This window comes from Chinchilla lanigera, unplaced genomic scaffold (assembly GCF_000276665.1).
Source record: "Chinchilla lanigera isolate Chin_1 unplaced genomic scaffold, ChiLan1.0 scaffold00016, whole genome shotgun sequence".
Classification (NCBI taxonomy): domain Eukaryota; kingdom Metazoa; phylum Chordata; class Mammalia; order Rodentia; family Chinchillidae; genus Chinchilla; species Chinchilla lanigera.
In genome coordinates, this window is record NW_004955417.1 from 14,148,397 (window position 1) to 14,167,800 (window position 19,404).

The window sequence follows — 19,404 nt, forward strand, 5'->3', positions numbered from 1 at the left end:
GGGGAACCACGAGGCTGGGAGTGAGTCGCCGGTCCAAAGACCCAAAAAACTGGCGCTCCCTGCCCGAGGCTCCCCGTGCGCTGGGGGCCCACCCTCTGGGAGCCACCAGGCAGGAAGCTAGCCAGCCGGAAGACTGGCGCTCCCCTCTTTACTTCAATTTGATAAAAGCCATCTATGAGAAACTAGCAGTCAACATCATACTAAATGGTCAAAAACTGAAAGTTTTTACTCTAAAATCAAGAACAATGTGAATCAAGAACAATTTCTATGTCCACTATCACCACTTCTATTCAATATAGTTCTGTAAACATTAGCCAGAGCAATTAGACCAAAGAAAGAAATAAAAGGATAAAGGATAGGAAAGGAAAAAGTTAAATTGTCATGATTTGCAGATGACATGATATTCTACGTACATAGCAGACCCCCAAAACTCCACCAAAGACTTGTAGATTTATTTTTTATTTATTTATTTTTTTTGCTATCAGGAATCAAACTCAGGACCTTGCGCTTGAAAGGTAGGCACTTGTGCTGCTGCTGAGCTATATCCCCAGCCCAAGACTTGTAGATTTAATAACCAAATTCAGTAATGCAGCTGGATACAAAATCAACACTCAAATATCTGTAGCATTCCTATATACAAAACTACCAAGATATATCAAGAAAAAAATATATCTCTCACCTCTATCTACTAAAAGTCCCAGTAATATTTTCCTACTGGTATCTTCTGTACCTCTCTCCTCATACTACATAAATAAGGGGAGGGTGGGTAAGTTTGTGTGTGTGTGAATTTTCTTTTTGTTTGTTTTTATCAAAACAACCTAATACATACCACTACATTGTAATTTTGTAATATGGTTAAACTATATTATTTTAAATAAATGATAATGAATATGCTCAAAACTATTTTAGCATATACACTAATAAAATAAAAACATTTTTTCATCTATTACAGACTTAATTTACTTCATTTCTGATTTTTTAGCAAGGACAGTAACATCTTTGGGAAAACTCAGCTAGGAAGTTCTAAAACTAAAAGCTATTACACCAAAGGATATGGGCTCATAAACAAATAGCATCTTAAAAACCAAGAGGATATTGCTGATACTAGAAGCTAAAAATGACATATAAACTCTCTTTTCTACACTGGTAAGGAATTAAAAACCACAGAAAGAAATCCTATTATAGATGTTACTTATGCTTACTATACTTGTCTTTTAGATAAAAGCTGTTTTTTGACACATAAGCCAAACTAAGGCTTAACTGACCTCTACTTAAGTGTTTTAACAAAGTACAAAAGATAGAGGTGTGAAACTGAAGAAAGCCCTGAGATTCAAATAAATCCTCAAGTTTCTCATATTTAAAAGCAAAATAAAACAAAAAGCTTCCTTGTTGGATACAGTGGCACATGGCTTTAGTCTCAGCTACTCGAGAGCCCGAGGGAGGAAGACTATCTGAGCTTAGGTGTTCAGGGCCTCCCTGGGCAATATGGTAAGATCTTGTGACAAAAAGTAAAAAGGTGAAAAAAAGAAAAAAGACCTCCTTAAATTTATATTCCCTTTAACTATCTTCTTTTATCTCTTCACTTCACTAGCAATTCCACACAAGGTTTACTTCTTCCCCTTCAGTCATTCCTCATTCTAAAATCTGGCTTTAGGCTTCACCATCTCACAAAGCTTCTTTACTTAACCACGTTGATGTCCAGTTATTTAAATACAAGATGACCAAAAATTGTATTTTTGCATTCATTTTATAACAGGAAATATAAAAACAATTTTATCAAATTTATTCATTAATTTTTCTGTGTATGGTATTTTGTAAAACACTCAATATACAATGCAACATTACAATCTGGTCAGTAGCACCTAGTCTCTTTCTGAATTTGTTTTGCATTACTGTCTTTCTTTGAACAACACACTTTAAACTGTTGCAATAGCCTTTCCTTTTTTTCTGTTGGTGGTATAATTACAATAAAATGTCTACCCATTAAACACACTGGTAAAGATGTTGATGATGGACATCCTCATTGGCATTTCACTATCCTGTATTTTTCAACTATTTTGTCTATTAGACCTAATCTAAATTGCAAATAACTTTTTGAACCACCTTGTTTTGAAGAAATAACAAATGAGTTCAATACTGTTTCATTCAGAAGGTACAAAAATATTTTGTAATATTTTTTTCTTGCTTTTTGATTACAGGGTAGCTTATTAAATGTTGGTAAACTCTGTCAACACAACCCACAAAATTATAACCACTGACCAATACTGGAATTTTTTTAGTTTTGTTTCTTTGTTCAAGTTCTATCATTTTTGTGTTATGAGAAGTTGACAATAAGTAGATGACTTTTTTGTCTTTCTGTTTCATAACAGATTCTTTCTCTCTGATATGCCAACATTTCTCCTCTTTTCATTTTTTTCTTTTGGAGATCTTTTGGCTCTTCCTTCCTGTTCTGTCTCAGTGTTCCAAATGTATCCATTTTGTATTGTAAAAGAATATCACTGAGTTCTGGAAAAGTATAAAAATTGTATGTAGCATACTTACAATAAGAGTTTTTATAGGCTGTAGCACAAAATTATGTTATTTCTCACAATTAATACAAATTAGTAAAAGGAAGTAACAAGAACTCATTAGATTTCACTAGAAACAAACATCACAGGCAAATACAACATTCTAAATTAAAACGTGTGCAAAAAATAATTGATATAAAACAGATGTATGAGCATAACTCATGCAAACAAGAATCAACTGGTTGAGATGACACCTACCTGAGTGACACTCTGGCTAAACTATGGGTAAACTATTAAGTGGTTAAAAGGAACACTGACTTCCTAAATGTCAAGTTCATGCTCTAGTTTTTAATGTCATGACTTAATTTTGTGGAAATCTTTTATAGTTTAAGCTTTTATACTTTATACTTTGCTTTAAACCTTTAATACCTTCTCTTTCTTGAAATGCTCTCCACTACCAGCATATAAGATATCACATACCTTCCATGTCTGGCTAATATTACTATTTCTCTATATTATGACTTTATATAAGTCACAGTAGACCCACTTCAGTCTTTTTAATATTACTACCCCTCTATACTCGTGACTTCAACAATAGCAGTTAGAAAATGACTACAATTCTGAATCTCTAGTGCAGATAGAAATCTCAGTAGAGCTCAATTTGGTGTATGTATAAGAAACTACTCCTAATGCCTTAAGTTAGTTATATATTCAAAACTGCTTCATCATGTTCTACCTGAAAAAGTCACTCTTCCTTATTGGCATCTATACCTCTTTTTCTTTTTTTTTGTTATTTTTCCGATACTGGGAATTGAACTCACGACCTTGCACTTGCCAGGCAGGCACCATGCCGCTGAGCTAAATCTCCAGCCCAGTCACTCTTCCTTTAGTCAAATGGCCCATGACCCTTTCCTTTCCTGTCCCCAAGTTATTCAAGTAAAACATCTGGGAATCATCTGAGATTCTTCCCTGTCTTTTATTTTCCAGATCTAATCACTAAAACCTGGAGATCCACTCAAAACAGTCCCTTTCTATCAATTCCACTGCCTCATTTCTCATTTGGGTAATAACATATTATAAGAGTCTCCTTCATGACATCTTTACTTCTAATCTCAACCCCTTACAGTCAAGTTTCTAAGGAAGAATAGGTCATCGTAAGTTTTCAATGGCTCTAGTTATCTACAATCTAAACTCTCCACTTCTCTGTGTGGCATAATACACTGTCCACTCTGCAGCCTCGTTTCTACCACTTCTGAAGCAATTTCATCCTCTAGCGACACTGAGCATGTTTTTCCAAGCCCAATTCTTCTGTAGCACCAGTTTTTCTATTTGCCTATCTGGTACATTCTTACCCATTCTGAGGAATCTTTTTAAATGCTATCTTCCTTAACAGCAATCTCTTTTCTCTATCAGATGGATTCTGTTCCTTATAGATTCTACACTACAGTTTTGAAGATCTGTAGCATTTACTTAGCACACTGGATGGGGGACAGTAGTGGGACTGAACAGAGGGCCTTTCCAAAGTAAATCCCAGCCCATTAAAAAACCTCTTTTTTTTTTTTTTTTTTTTAAATCAAAAAAGAGTCTCACAAAAAGTCCCCAGGTTGGCTAGGTAGGGATCAAACCTGGACTTCCTGCTTCAGCTTCCCAGAGTCCTGGCATTGCAGGCATTTGCCACCGTGCTCATCTTCAACAAATATTTCAATGAACAAATACTGTTTGAGCAACTACTTTTAGTCAGAAACCACCCTTGGTGTTAGGTTATGGTGCTAAGCACAAAAGCCATGATCTCCACCCTTGAGCCACTTAAGATGTGGAGTAGACAGTTTATAAAAAATAATTTCTAAAGTGTGTATTAAAAGCTTGACAAGAAGCTATGGAAACATTTTTGGGAGATACATCCATTTTGTTGAAGAAATCAATCTTAAACAGTGCCTAGAAAAAAAAACAAAAGGCAAGTGGATAAAAACAGGGGGGTGATGCTAGAGAAGACTAGAAAAAACTAAGGCACGCATACTGCAAAAGGAGAAATGGTAGAAGAACCTGGAGAGCCACAGGGAGCCACAATATAAAGGAGTTTCTAAGTGAAATTTAAGCTCTGAACTCCCAATGATTCAAATTTTGTCCATGAATAAACCACTAAATTAAACACCTGTTTTCTAAAAGCACCACATTCCTGTACCATAAAAAGAAAATACTTCAAATAAAATTCTTCCCTGAGGAAAAACCCATCCCATGACACCCACTATGACTAAGCATGGAGGAAACAGATTAAACCAGTGGAGGTTTTGCTTGCACATCTCTAGGCTGTGTTAAAATGAAAACAACTGAGACTCAGAACACTCCAAAGTTATCACAGTTCTAACCATGAACCTAGTGTTCCAAACAACATATTAAATGTTCACTTTTGAAACAGGAGGAATACATTTTACCTTTTTATTTGAGATAGAAGATTAGATTCTAATCTTTTTTGGTTTTCCATTCAGATGAGCAATGTAAGCGAGATCATACTTCTTTATTATAGGTACATTTTTCTGGAAGTCTGTGAATACTTTTAAGTTAAAAGCCATGGATAGCAACCTCGAGGAGCTCTGACCATGCAAAATGTTTCATAAATAGTTCCATGTGCATTGTTCATCTGGAGTCTCACTAGAGATGGATAATGACCTTGTATTTTGTACTCATTTATTCGGAATTAGCCAAACCTTCTGTTTTTAATTACATACTTAATTCACCTAGCATGGTCTAATTACAGAAAACAAAACATCATTTAAACAAAAGGTGGCCTTGAACTTAATCTATCAAAACACCAGTTAATTTTACAAGTTTTCAGTTCTTAACAAACTGCCAAGACATGCAATAGCAATTTTCTAAATGTGATCATACGCTTTTATAGTAACAGATTTACTACATAATCAAACATCTGTATATACTTGAAAACTCGGTGTACTGTCTCACTATTAATACAAATCTGCTTAAATTTTCAATAGACCTAAAAAATCTTAAAGCTGAAGTTCATACTACTCAGTAACTTTTAAATATACAAAGTCATTTTGGCCTTGAAATGACAAGTTATCATCACCATGGCTTCTTACAGAATGGTCCAGAATTCAGCATAAATTCCTATGTGGAGTTTTACCTAGCTCCTCACAGAATGAATTTAGTAGCCCCTCCCTGTGCTGTCACAGCACCCTGTATAGGTCTTAAATATCAGTATTTATAAAGCTGAGTTGTTATTACTGGTTTAAGGACCTGTACCCTAACTACATTACAAACTTTATGAATGTAGAGTTTGTGCCTATTATTTTTATATTACCAACATGCAGCACAGTGACTGATGGAAAGAAGGTGCTCAGTATAAAAATGGTGAATTACTGTATTTAAACACAATGCTATAAAGCTATCTCAATTTTCAGAATTCTAACAAACTCACCCAAAAAAACCTATTAGAACCAATACATGAGTTTTATAAGGTTGTAAGATACAAATTTGATATACAAACATCAATTGTTTTTACACAACAATAAACAAATAAAAAATTCTGAATCACAACCAATACAATTTAGTAGTAAATTGAACAAAACAAGTATAAAACTTATTTTTTAAAAATTGAAAATTATTACTGAAAGAAATCAAAGAAGGCCCAAACAAATGGAAAGATATCCTATGATGTAGACTAAATGATTTATTATTAGTAAGATGGTAATACTCCCCGCAAAAGGATCTATGAATCTAAGGATCCAATGTAATCTCTAACAAATCTCAGGTGACTTACTTGCAGAAACTTACAAGCTAACCTTAAAATTCATACTGAAGTTCAAGAAACTTAAAATGTCTCAAATATACAATGTAATGTTATTCTGCCTAAAAGAGTAAGGCAATCTTGTCACAAGCTACAATATAGACGAATCTTGCGGACATTATGCCATGTGAAATAGACCAATCATAAAAAGACAAATAGTAAACAGTACATATGAGGTATGCAAAAATAATCAAATTCATTATACAGAAAGTAGAATGGTGGTTACCATGCACTAGAGGGAAGGGGAAAAGGAGTAATTCAATGGGTATAAAGTGTCACGTCTGCAAGATGAAAAAGTTGTAGAGATCTATTTGACAACAAGGTAAATATCCTTAATATTAATGAACAGTACTCTTTCAAATAGTTAAAATGATATTAGTTTTCACCAAAAGTTTTAAAAAATATTTTAAAAACCCTGCTAAAGCAATCTTAAAAAAAGAACAAAGCTGGAAGACATGTATTTCCCAACTTGAAAACTTACTATAGTGCTGTTGTAACTACGACAGTATTGTAGTGATATGAAGATAGGTTTTAAGTCAGTGAAACAGAACTGAGAGTCTAGAACTAAAACTACTTATGGCTAAATGATTTTTGACAAGGGTGCTTAACCTCATTCAATGGAGAAAGACTCATTTTTTTAATAGACGGTCCTGACACCACTGGCTGGTTACATGCAAAATAATGAGATTAGACCCTAACCTCATGCTAAAAATTAACTCAAAATGGGTCAGAAACCTAAATGGAAGTGAAAACTGTAAGTTTCTTAGAAGAAAACAGCTGCAAATTTTGTAATGATTTTCCTGGCAAAAGTTTTTTGGTTATGACACTAAAAAGACAAACAAAGAAAAAAGAAACCAGACCTTGTCAAAGTTAAAAAAAAAAAAAAGTTATCTGGATGTGGTGGCACCTGCCTGTAATCCCAGCACTTTGAGAGGCTAAGGTAAGAGTACCACAATTTCTAGCCCAGACTGGATAATGTAACAACTACATTAGACCCTATTTCAAAATACTGTAAAAAGAAAAAAAAAAAAAAAAGGCCTGGGGATATAGCTCAGTGAGAAGGCCCTGGCTTCAGACCTCCAATACTAAACATATAAAAACAAAAACAAAAAAAGCTAGGGATGTATGTAAAACGTCTGGGTTCAATCCCTAGTACCAAAAAAAGAAAAAGTGTTAGAAAGGATACCATCAAGACTGAAAATATAGCCCACATAATGAGAGAAAATATTTGCAAATAACATAACTAATATGGGACTTGTTGGCAGAATATAAAAGAAAAAGAATAACAGGAATAAAAGACTGATGATAATCCAATAATAAAATGGGCAAAGAATCTGGAAGACATTTCTCCAAAGAAGAAATACAGTAAGCACACAAAAAGGTACTTGATATCATTAGCCATCAGGGAAAAGCAAAACAAAACCACAATGAAAACCACTTCACACTCACCTGGATGCTCATAATCAAGAAGTCAGATGATGCCAAGTTCTGCAAGGAAGCAGAAAAACTGCAAAAGTCATACATTGCTGATAGAAATACAAAATGGTATGGTTATTTTAGAAAAGGACCTGACAGTTAAATTTTCTCAAAAGGTTACACACAGCACTATCACACAATTCAGAAATTCTACTCTGAGGTCTACACTTAAGAGAAATGAAAACATATTTCACATGAAAATGTACACAAAATTGCTCATAGCATTATTCAGAAAAGCTAACAGGCAGAAACAATCTAAATATTTATCAACTGATGAATGGGTAAAAAAATTTGATGTATTCTTAGAATGGAATAATATTCAGCTATATAAAGTTCTGAAATTCTGATACACCAATGAAACCTGAAAACATTATGCTAAGTGAAAGAAATCAGATATAAAATGCCACACTTAATTGATTCAATTTAGACGATATGTCCAAAATAGACAAATATACAGGTTTAGAAGACAGAAAGTAAACTAGCAATTGCCTAAGGCAAGGCAAGGAGTAGCTAAGAGGAGGAGGGAAAGGCTAGGGGTGACAGCTAGGGGTACTAGCTTCTGGGTTAAAGAAAATTTTCTAAAATAGAGTATGGCTTGATTCTGTTTATGTATTAAAAATCACTGAATTGTGTACTTAAGGAGTGAACTGTAGAGGAGGAGGAAGAAGAGCTGCTACACTGTTGGTTCTGAAGGCAGAGGAAAGGTCTGAGAACCACCAAGACAGGCAAAGAAATACAGCTCAGATGCTGAAAATGTAGGAAACTCAAGATTCTCCCTCAAAGTTTCCAGAAGAAGTAAGGCCATGGCTTAGCTTTTTAATACTTAGCTTGGATTTCTGGACTCTAGAGCCATAAAGTAATTAATTTCTATTATTTTAAGCCATTAAATTTATGGTAATTTTTTACAGCAGCCACAGGAAATTAATACAGATGCTCCTTGCCTTATGAGGGGTTGCAACCTGATAAATCCATCCTAAGTACGCTTCATATACCTAAAGAAGGGAACATCATACCTTAAAATCCAGTACACTGTAGAGTATTCCTTCATGATTACATAGCTGACTGGTGGCTGTGGTTTGCTTAGTATAATGAAGGAGTATTATACTACATGTGGCTAGCCTGGGAAAAGATAAAAATTCAAAGCATGGGGGCTGGGGATTTAGCTCAGCGGCACAGTGCCTGCCTGGCAAGCACGAGGTTGTGAGTTCAATTCCCAGTACTGGGGAAAAAAAAAACATACAAAAATTCAAAGCACGGTTCCCGTTAAATGTATATGGTTTTTGCACCACTGTAAAGTCAAAATATTGTAAGTAAAACCATAGTAAGTCAAGGACTATCTATACAAATTTTGCTGCTTGGAAGTAGGGGAGTGCTATAACAAATATCTAAAATTATAAAGTAGCTTTGGAAATGACAATGGGCAGAAGCTGGAGGATATATGACACAGGAAAAGCCTAGATTTTCTTAGACAGGCTCTTGGTAGAAATATGAACATTAACAGCTCTGTTGGTGATGGTTCAGAAGTGAGGAGATTACAAGGGAAATTCTAATTCATCTTTGAGAATACATGTATCATCATTAACAGAAAACTGATAGAAATATTGACAGGTAAGATTTTGCTAGTGTGTCTCAGAAGGAAATGAGGACTACTTTAACAGAAACTAAAGATTATTTTTGTTATAAAGTAGCGGAAAGCTTAGTTAACATGTCCTAGTTATGTGGAAAGCAGAACTTGTAAGTGATGAACTTAGATATTTTGGTAAGGAAATTTCCAAGAAAGTACTGAAGGTAAGATTCTTTTTACTGTTCACAGTAAAATTCAAGAGGAAACACATAAGACTGAGGGGAAAACTGAGCAAAAATCTAAGCAAAAACAAAAGAAAACATTGAGAAATTTTTAGACTATCAGATTTCAAAAGATGTTCCAGCTAGGAGATTCGCTGTTAGGAAAGCATGTTCTGGGAAGAAGGTCAAGGATGTGGCTCGACAACCTGTTGCTACTGCTAAAGAGATTAGGTATGTGACTCACCCATCTCTTCCACTATCTAAGCAGAAGCCAGCAACAGAGATGAAATTATTCAGGAAAGATCTATGAAGGATACTCTTGTCTACTGACTCAAATCCCTATGACATAAACAGAAGACACACAATGTTTCTGAAAACGTTATACTAGTAGAAACACTCCCAGCTTGGACTGAGATAGAAAGTTGCCATATTCTCCAAATTCTACAGGCTTACAAAATAGGCTGATAAAATACTTAGCTATAAATAATGTACTTCCTTTCAGGAAAAAGAACGGCTGTCACAGAAGGTGGAGCCTCAGTCCTAGTGAGCAGAGCCCTCAATCACAGAAATCACTCCCAAGCCTTGAAATCTATTGGAGTTTTCATTACTGGATTTTGAAATTGCTTGGGACCAGTGACTTGTTTCTTCCATCACTTTTGTAATATGTATAATTCTTATCTACCATTGTATGGGGGGGGCAAGTAACTTGTTTTCTAGTTTATAGATCCACAGCTAAAGAGAAATTTCCCCCCAGAATGGAGCATAACTAGAGAATATCTGATTATGAAAATTATTGATTATATTGATAGATGAGATTTTGGATCTTAAATTGATTTTAGAAGACACTGAGACTTCAAATGATAATGAGATGTGTTTGGGGGCTGGGGATTTAGCTCAGCGGCAAAAGCGCCTGCCTGGCAAGCACAAGGTCGTGAGTTCGGTTCCCGGTACCAGAGAAAAACCAAAAAAAAAAAAAAAAAAAAAAAGATAATGAGATGTGTTAAACAATGTATTCTGAATGTACATAGGGCAGAGATGAATCCTCTGGGGACCAGAGGGTAGACAGGTGGCAAGCTGTAAAATGCCTCCTCTCAAGGATGTCTACATTCTAAATGCTGTAACCAGAATTTCAATGTCTATATGGCCAAGACTTTTAAAATGTGATTAATTTAAGAATCCTGAAATGGGAAATGGGCCCTGAATGCAAGCACAGACATCCTTGTAGGACAGAGGTAGAGGAAAATTTTACACAGAAGAAAAAGCTTAAGTAACAGAAGCAGCTAAAAGGAAAGTAAGGGAAAAGTTGTTACTCCATTGACTTGGGAAATGGAGGCAAGGCTATCAATCAGGATTCAACAAATACAACTCTAGATGCTGGAAAACAAAATAGATTCTCTGCTATATCCTTTGGAAGAAATACAGGCCTTTTGACAGTTTAATTTGCTCTCATAAAATCTAGTTCAGATTTCTGGCCTCAAGAATTGTAAAAGAATAAATTTCTATTGTTTTTAGCCTCTAAATTTGCAGTAATTTGTTATGGCAGTCATAGGAAACCAATGCAAACACCCTCTCTTCCCTATACATACTCATTCCTTGAGAGTTCCTTAAATATCCATTCAGTATCAGGCTTTAAATATGATCTATATACTCGATGAGTACAAACTGCAGACCAGATCTCTCTCCTGAATTCTCAACAGTCTATCTGACTGAATACTTGTGTATCACTTAGATATAGAAGATATATTTCTTTCTTAAAATCTGAACTTCTGATCCTTTCCCATCCAAAAAGCTCTACCCACCTTCCTTCCTAACTCAGTTGTAGGCAACTCTATCTTGATTTTTTCAAACAAAGCACCTTGGACTTTTCCTGAGTCTTCTGTTTCTTTCATTCTCTTATTCAATCAATCAGGAATTTTGTTGCTTTACATCTTCAAAATTGTCAGGAACCTGATCAATTCTTACTAACTCCAGTGCTGTCAGCTTACAAGACTGTTTTTACCTCTGCTTCACCAGTTTAACTCTCAAAGGTGGCCAAAGCAAACTTTTAAAGTCAACCACAGATCAAGCTATTTCTCTATAGTTATCTATTTCTTTTAAAACAAATGCCCAAATTCTCACAATGTCTTCCAGAACTTACTATACTGTCCACCCTGTCATTTCCTGGACCTTATCTTCTGATGCTCTCGCCCTGATTCCCTCAGTTCACACAAATACATGTGCCTCTTTGCTATCATCCCAACACACCAAACAAAACTTCCTTGTCAGCTTTTACAATGGGTGGTTCTTCTGCTTGGAATGTTCTTCCTCTACACATCCACACGGTCACTCCCTGTTTGATCCTTTACCTCCTTCCAATCTTTACTTAAATGTTACTTTCTAAATGAAGCCTCATCAACCATTCTAGTTAATACTGCAAGCCCTCTCCCTCTAACATTGGTCTCATTATTTTATCTGGCTTTTTTTTTCTTTTCATAGTATTTATTAACTTTTATCATACAGAGTGACCTATTAATTTATTACGGTTATTTACCACTTTCTCCATTAGAATGTATGCTCTGTGACAGCAGAGATTTTTGTCTGGTTTATTTACTAATATACCACTAGTATATAGTAGAGCATCTGACAAATATTAGCCACTTTTAGCTATTCTTGGACCCCTTGCTCTTCTGCATACAATTTAGAATCAGCATATCAAATTTTACAAAGTCACTATGACAATGTTGAATGAATTTTGAATAACGCTTACGGTTCACCCCACAGAGTAGCTATAAATGTTACCAATGTAGTCATTTATCAAAGCTTTTCAAAGAATCAAATCACAAAAGAATATACAATATAGACTCCAATTATATAAAGTTAAAAACCAGGAACCCCAAATAATGTACTGGTTAAAGATATGTATCTCTGTAGTAAATCTACAAAGAAAGGAAGAGGAATAATTACCACAAAACCAAGAGTAGTGGATACTTACATGAGGAGGGGAAGGGATATACAAGGGATTCCAAGGTACTGTCATTTAAATTGCTTAATGGAAGTGGTAGATATTTGGGTATATGTATAATTATTCTTTTAATTTGTATGTACAATGTTCAGTGTATGGTATTTAAGAATAGAAGTAGAAATAAGAACAATTATAAAAGGTAAAAATAGAAGCATACAGATTAAATCAACTACAGAAAAACAAATATAATTGATATACGCTAAATTTTGAGTCAAATATTTTAAAATGATATATGTACCTTAGGAGACAGCATAGTTTATACAAAGAAAATACATATATTTCTCCCTTTATTATAAAAAACTCAAATATCCATAGAGAAGTTAAAATAATAGTACAATAAAGTTGTATTAGGAGCTCTCCTGTTGTTGGACACAATACCTGACACACACAGCTTAAACGAGGAAAGAGTTATTTGGCTTATGGTTCAGGGGATTCGGTCCATAGTCAACAGGTACAAGATAGGAATGTCATGGTGGAAGGGCATGGTGCAGCACAGCTGCTTAGTTCACGGCAGCCAGGAAACAGAGCAGGGAAACAGCACTGGAGAGAAGCTGGCTAGGAATCAGATATAGTACCCAAGCCCACAGCTCCATAAACCACCCAGGCATAGCCAGGAGTATGCATTATTGATCTGTTAGGTATTTTTTTTAACTCAAAAAAATTTTTAGTACATGTTTGCAGTACGTACTGTTTATAATCATCTTGGGGAGTGGGTGCAGGTATACACTATGTTTTTTTTTTTTTAAATCCTCTTTCCCTAATTCCTCCCTTCCTCCTCTAATTCCCCTATTCTGATTTTCATTCTTGTTGATATTATGAATCTTAGCTCATGTTATGACATATAATGTTTATATTCACTGAAGGTATTAGGTTCCTGTATATAGCGTATCTATGTTATACTTACTTTCCCTTCTCTTCACTCCTCACCATAGTTTCCTTGGACCCCTTCCCTATTGTAAGAGATCCATCCCCTTGTCCTCTTCTAGCCATCCTTTGCTATTCTTTGTTTGTACTTTGCCTCACTCAAATGAGAGATATCAAATGGTATTTTAAGCTTGTGTGTCTGGTTTATTTCATTCAGTGTTGTATTTTTCAGGTATATTTATTTTCCTACAAGTGTTTAAATTTGTCATTCTTCATAGCCAAACAATATTCTGTTATATACAGATACCACAGTTTCTTTACCCTATCATTTGCTGATGGGCATACAAGCTGTTTCCAGGATTTAGCTATTACAAACTGTGCTGCTATAAACATTGGTATGCACACATCACTGTAGTATAATGTCTTAAATTCTTTGGGGAAGACACCTAGAAGGGGACACCTGGGACATATGGAATTTCTAATTTTAGTTCTTTGAGAATTCTCCATACTGATTTCCATAATGGTTGTATTACTCAACATTTCCACTAACAATGTAGGAGAGTTCCTTTTTACTACAGCCTTGCCACCATTTGTTAACGTTTGATTTCTTAATGATTGTCATTTTTTCCAGAGAAAGAATCTTAGTGTTGCCTTAATTTGCATTTCTGTAATGGCCAGAGAGTGAAACATTTTTCATGTATTTGTTGACCATTTGTACTAAACACTAAAACACAAACATTAAACCTACTGGAAGACAAAACAGGTAAAACACTTGAACACACAGGTGTATGACAGGATTTTCTGAACAGGACCTCAATTGCACAAGAAAATGGCAAGAACCAACAAATGGGATTATATTGAACTAAAAATCTTCTGTGCACCAAAGGAATCAATTAGCAGAGTAAAGAGACAATCAACAGAATGGGAAAAAATTTTGCCAGCTACTCCTCAGAGGACTTTAGAATATATATAGAACTCAAAAAAAATTTGACCACTGAAAATTAAAGACCCAGTCAAGAAATGGGCAAAAGAAATGAACAGCCACTTCACAGAGGAAGAAGTACAAACAGACATTTCTTAGTACAATGCAGTCAACAAATGAGGATTATCTGTCATATAAACACATCCATATAACTTCTGATTTGGTTCAATAATTGTTAACATTTTACCATATTTGCTTGCTGCCACCACCCACCCCCTTTTCTCCCCATAAAAATAAAACTTTTCATTTTGAACCATTCAGAATATGACTGTGCAGAAGAATATCATGGCATTTCATACCTAAATACTTTAGCATGCATCTTCTAATGTACTATTACAGAATGACTCCTGTGCCTAAGAAAACGGTTGGCAAGTGTATAAAGTGACCTACTATCAAATAAATATATCAGAAAGCTTGGGAAACATAGATAATAATAAACAATTTAGAAGTTATCCATTATAAATTTGTTAAATATCTTAAGGTGTACTTATTTACTTAAAAAACTCACTGAGTTACCTATGAATTAAGTTTAACTAAGTCTGGCAATCTAGACTGCCATGTAGCATGAACTTAGGGCGTAACTATTATGTGTTACAAACGGATTTCCCATGTATAGCGAATAGATGTCACTACTCTAGTATTTAAGGTCCTAACAAGTCCACCTAAAAATATTTTGTTCTAAACTTCAAGATACAGTTATGCTAAATTAAGAAATACTTTCTATTATTATAGTTGGCAAATTCCTAAGTTAAATTGATACTATACTTATCCTGCTGTAGTAATCACCTATCTACTAGAAAAGAAGAAAAAATAGATGTGGCTCATACTGTGTGATTCCATTTACATGAAATGTTACGACAGGAAATCCACAGAATCATAAAGGAAAACAGTGGCTGTGTAGGACTGGGGTGGGGAAAGAAAGTGTTAGGGGGACATGGGGTGTGACTCACCACCACAATGGGTGCAGAGGTTCTTTTTGGAGTGACAATAAAAATATTATAAAACTGATTATGGTGGTTGTGTACAACTGCACATACATTAAGCCATCACTGAAGTGTACACTTTAAATGAGTGAATTATATGGTATGTGAATTATGTCTCAAAAAAGCTGTTAGGAATTTTTTTGGTCATTTAAAGTTTTTTTATTTTAAAGAAAATAAAAAATGATAAAAATGATTAATTTCAAAACAAGGTGATAGGAAATTAACAGTGGTTATTATATTGCATATTATTATCTTCAAAGTAGTTGCTCAGATTACCAGATATAGGCATGGAAAATTGATCAAACAATATAAGCACTAACTGTTCCTTTCAATGAACTAATTGCAATCAGTAGTACAATTACCTTAGCCATCTTGTGTATGTATGTATGTGTATGTATGTATGTATGTGTGTGTGTGTATATATATATATATATATATATATATATATATATATATATCCTTCCTTCTTTTCTCCTTTCCCCCTATCCCAGTTGTTCTCTCCTTTTGAGCAGTTTCTTTCCCTTTCACAGTATCGATTGTACCTTTTGGATCTTATTTACTTTTTCAGTTTCTAACACTAGGGAGATAATATGATGTTTACATATGTGAGTCTGATTTATTTCACTTATGAGTATGGTCTCTAGTTGCATCCATTTTCCTACAAAAGCCTGGAGTTTATCTTTCTTTATAGCTGAGTAATACTCAACTATATAATAAATACCACATCTCTTTATCCATTCCTCAGTTGTTGGGCATTTGGGTTGTTTTCAAGATTTAGCTATGACAAATTGTGCTGCTATAAATATGGGTGCACATATATCACTGTGGTATGATGTTTTCAGTTCTTTGTGGCTGAATGTGTTTTAGTTTGATAAAAAGGACATATTTAGGGAAATTTTATGGAAAAGTAAATTTAAGTTCTTAAAATTTAGGACTAAAAATTACTATCATTTGACAGAAAGTAATTAAGCAAAATTCTAAAATACTTTCAAGTAAATACTTTATATAGCCTTCCTCTTTTTATATGATGCAAAAAAATTAGGCAAAGTCAAGTCAAAAACTAATGATGTATTCTCAGATACTTTATAAATTGAGTGAGTAAAAGCTCAGGGAAACTGAACTACAAAAATAAAAACTTTTACAAAACTCATCCTGAATTTGTCCAAACAAGTAACTAGCCTTTCCCTCCCTAGTCATCTATTACGAACTACTAAATCTAAGAATTTTGCTTAATGCTAAAATAACCAGTTAGATATTCAGCATGCAATGCAAGGAAGTTTGCAGAAGGCCAAATAATTATAGGAATAAAATGCCTTTCCTTCTCTTAAACTTGGACAAGATATATGTACAATGACAGGATTAAATGGTAAATTCCTAGGCAGTTCTCTAAGGTTTTCCTAAATACTCTTTCTCAGATATATCAACATTAATTTTATATTATTTTAAAACCTTTTGACTATTCCATATAAAACCCATGCTCATAATAACTTCAAGTAGATGTGTCTATTAAAGTGCTATTCATTTAAAAGTCTAGATTTAGAGTATTAAAACACTTAGGCTATTTTATAGTCTATTTTGTGAACAAAATTATGTATTTCAATTAGATGACTATGCAGATTGGTAAATTTAATGAAAACATTTCAATAATTTTCTTGAGAATTACTTTGACATACTGTAAAATTTTTGATTAGAATATTATCTGATAATCTAATAGCGTTTTTTTGCAACAAGGGTATAAAACAAACTATCTCACAACCTAAATCAGTGTTTATCACAGATTACAACTTTTAAACTTTGACCAGAAAGCAAAATAAATGCTGTAGAATAAAACAAATACAGAATGAGAAGCACTATGACAAGCAGTCTTTTAACATGATTTTAAGTACTTTTAAAGTATATTAATGTTAAATGATTCACCTATATATTAAAATTAGCATTCCATATTCTATCCAAAATTCTATTTTTTACTCAAAAATTTATCACATAATAAAATATATTTGAAAATTAACAATCTAATATTTTTCTAATACTTGCTAAAGTTTACTTGAAATAGCTAACATTCACTGATATTTATATTCATTTTTAATAAAAACAGGTTCTCTACCTTTGAAATTTTACAAGGCTCAATATTTAGGTATTTTGTTAAATGGCAACCTAGGATGAATTCAAACAAAAGGTTAAAAAAGGAAAGCCCTAAGCTTTAAAATAAATCCTACTAATATTAGTGTCTAGGTTATTCACAAATACACATAAATCAAAGCAGAAACTGGTAAAAGAATGATACTCAGTCTAATACATAAGAATATACGTGGTAACTACTATGCACTAATAAAAAAGAATGTCTATAATAAAGAAAGGATTACTAGGGATAATAGATGCCATTTTCTTATGGCACTATTAAGTATTATTTAACAATCAAATTCAATTTAATGCCTAATTCAGAGGCACACCACAAAAATGCAAATCTTGTTTTTGACTATGTCAGAAGACAGTTATGTATTCTATATTTCTGTTTCCAATTTCTTAATCAGTTTTGCAAATAGTTACAATATTTTACTACCAAACACCTCCACTCTCCTTAGCCCCACTCAGACTTTTCTTCATTTTTAGCCCCTGCAGCATCAGAAGACTTGAAAAATGTAAATAAATCCTAAGTAGTTACAAGATATACTCATAGCCACTCTCAAAGGATATGAAGCAGTATACTTTTGAACTATTAATAATTTATTGAACATTTAAATTCACTTTTTTACAGTTAGAATTCAAATCTGAATAAAGAAGAAAACACCAAGCAGACTAAACACAAATATACCAAATTTAGAATTCTTACAGGCAATTAATTCCTTGTTAAATTTAATAAAGTAATTAGCCATAGGGGTGGAGAAAATGCTGTTTATTTCAATTTTGCAAATCTCCAACTTGGATAAAAAAAATCAGCTAACTCTGTTAAGCTCTAAGGTCCAAAAGCTATATAAAATAGGTAAAACAGAGTATCATTTATCCTGAGAAGAACAAATGATAATTATGCAAGTAGCTCCTCTGAGGAGAAGAGGTACATAGAGGGTACTTAAAATGGTTTTGTTGAATAAATAAAATAAAAACTAAAAAATAGGTTTAATTGCTAATATGTTACTTTAGAAAAAACTAAAACTAGAACATTAAATATTAATTCATATTTAAACAAAGTAATCTCAAATAGGTCTCATAAATATGAATAATATGACATATTATCTAACCTTAATGTCAATCCTACTAAAGTTCCTCATGTTCTGGGAAATTAATTAATCAAAACAGAAAGTCCCTATCAAATAAATGAATAAAATGTAGTGAGAAAACTTCTTATTCATATTTGTTGAATTTGAATCACTTCAAGTACAGTCTCTAGTAATTCAATATTTACCTATTTTCATAATTTTATACATACAATATAAAATGCTGACTCTTAAAAAAGCAAATACCTATTATATATTTCATACATATAATTAATTTTATTAGATATATGAAAAATTGAAACTTTCAATTCCAAAACTAAAAAAAATACATAAATACATAGTCATGTGTAAGTACTTTAGTATATTTTCCCTTTAAGGAAAACTAATTGAGGCTAAGCCAAAGACAAGAAAGTAAAGATACTGCTAGGTCCATCAATATGGAACTGTGTAACAGTTATGAAAAGGTATTTTTTTAGGAATGTTTCCTTAATTACCAGTTCTTGTTAGATTCAGAGAAAGTACAGATATATAAATTCCATCTATTTTTTTTCTGGTAATACATTATCCATCTGAATATGGAACAAAGAATCTAAACACACATCTTCAAGTGTTTTAAAGTACTTTTCCCACCTTCAGAAGCTGATTATTTTATGAGTGTTTAAAATTTTTTTTTTATTTTAAAAATAAAAGGAGGAAAACATTAACAGACAACCTTTTACAAAATAGCAAAAGAACAGTACAGACAATACAGAGTTACAAACAAAGTGGTAGGAAATTAACAATGCTTGTTGT

General features: G+C 33.4%; 1 protein-coding gene across 3 annotated transcripts in view; it reads right to left on the minus strand.

The window, feature by feature from the left end:
• Positions 1-19,404, minus strand: part of Stk3 (serine/threonine kinase 3) — a 282,703-nt gene that overhangs the window by 49,546 nt on the left and 213,753 nt on the right. For 2 of the 3 annotated variants that reach the window (XM_005381850.2, XM_013512823.1), the window contains one exon: positions 7,759-7,797. The exons of the other annotated variant lie outside the window; for it this stretch is intronic. In XM_005381850.2, the coding sequence (XP_005381907.1) occupies positions 7,759-7,797 (39 nt within the window). The remainder of the gene's footprint in view (positions 1-7,758; positions 7,798-19,404) is intronic. 3 annotated transcript variants of the gene reach the window in all.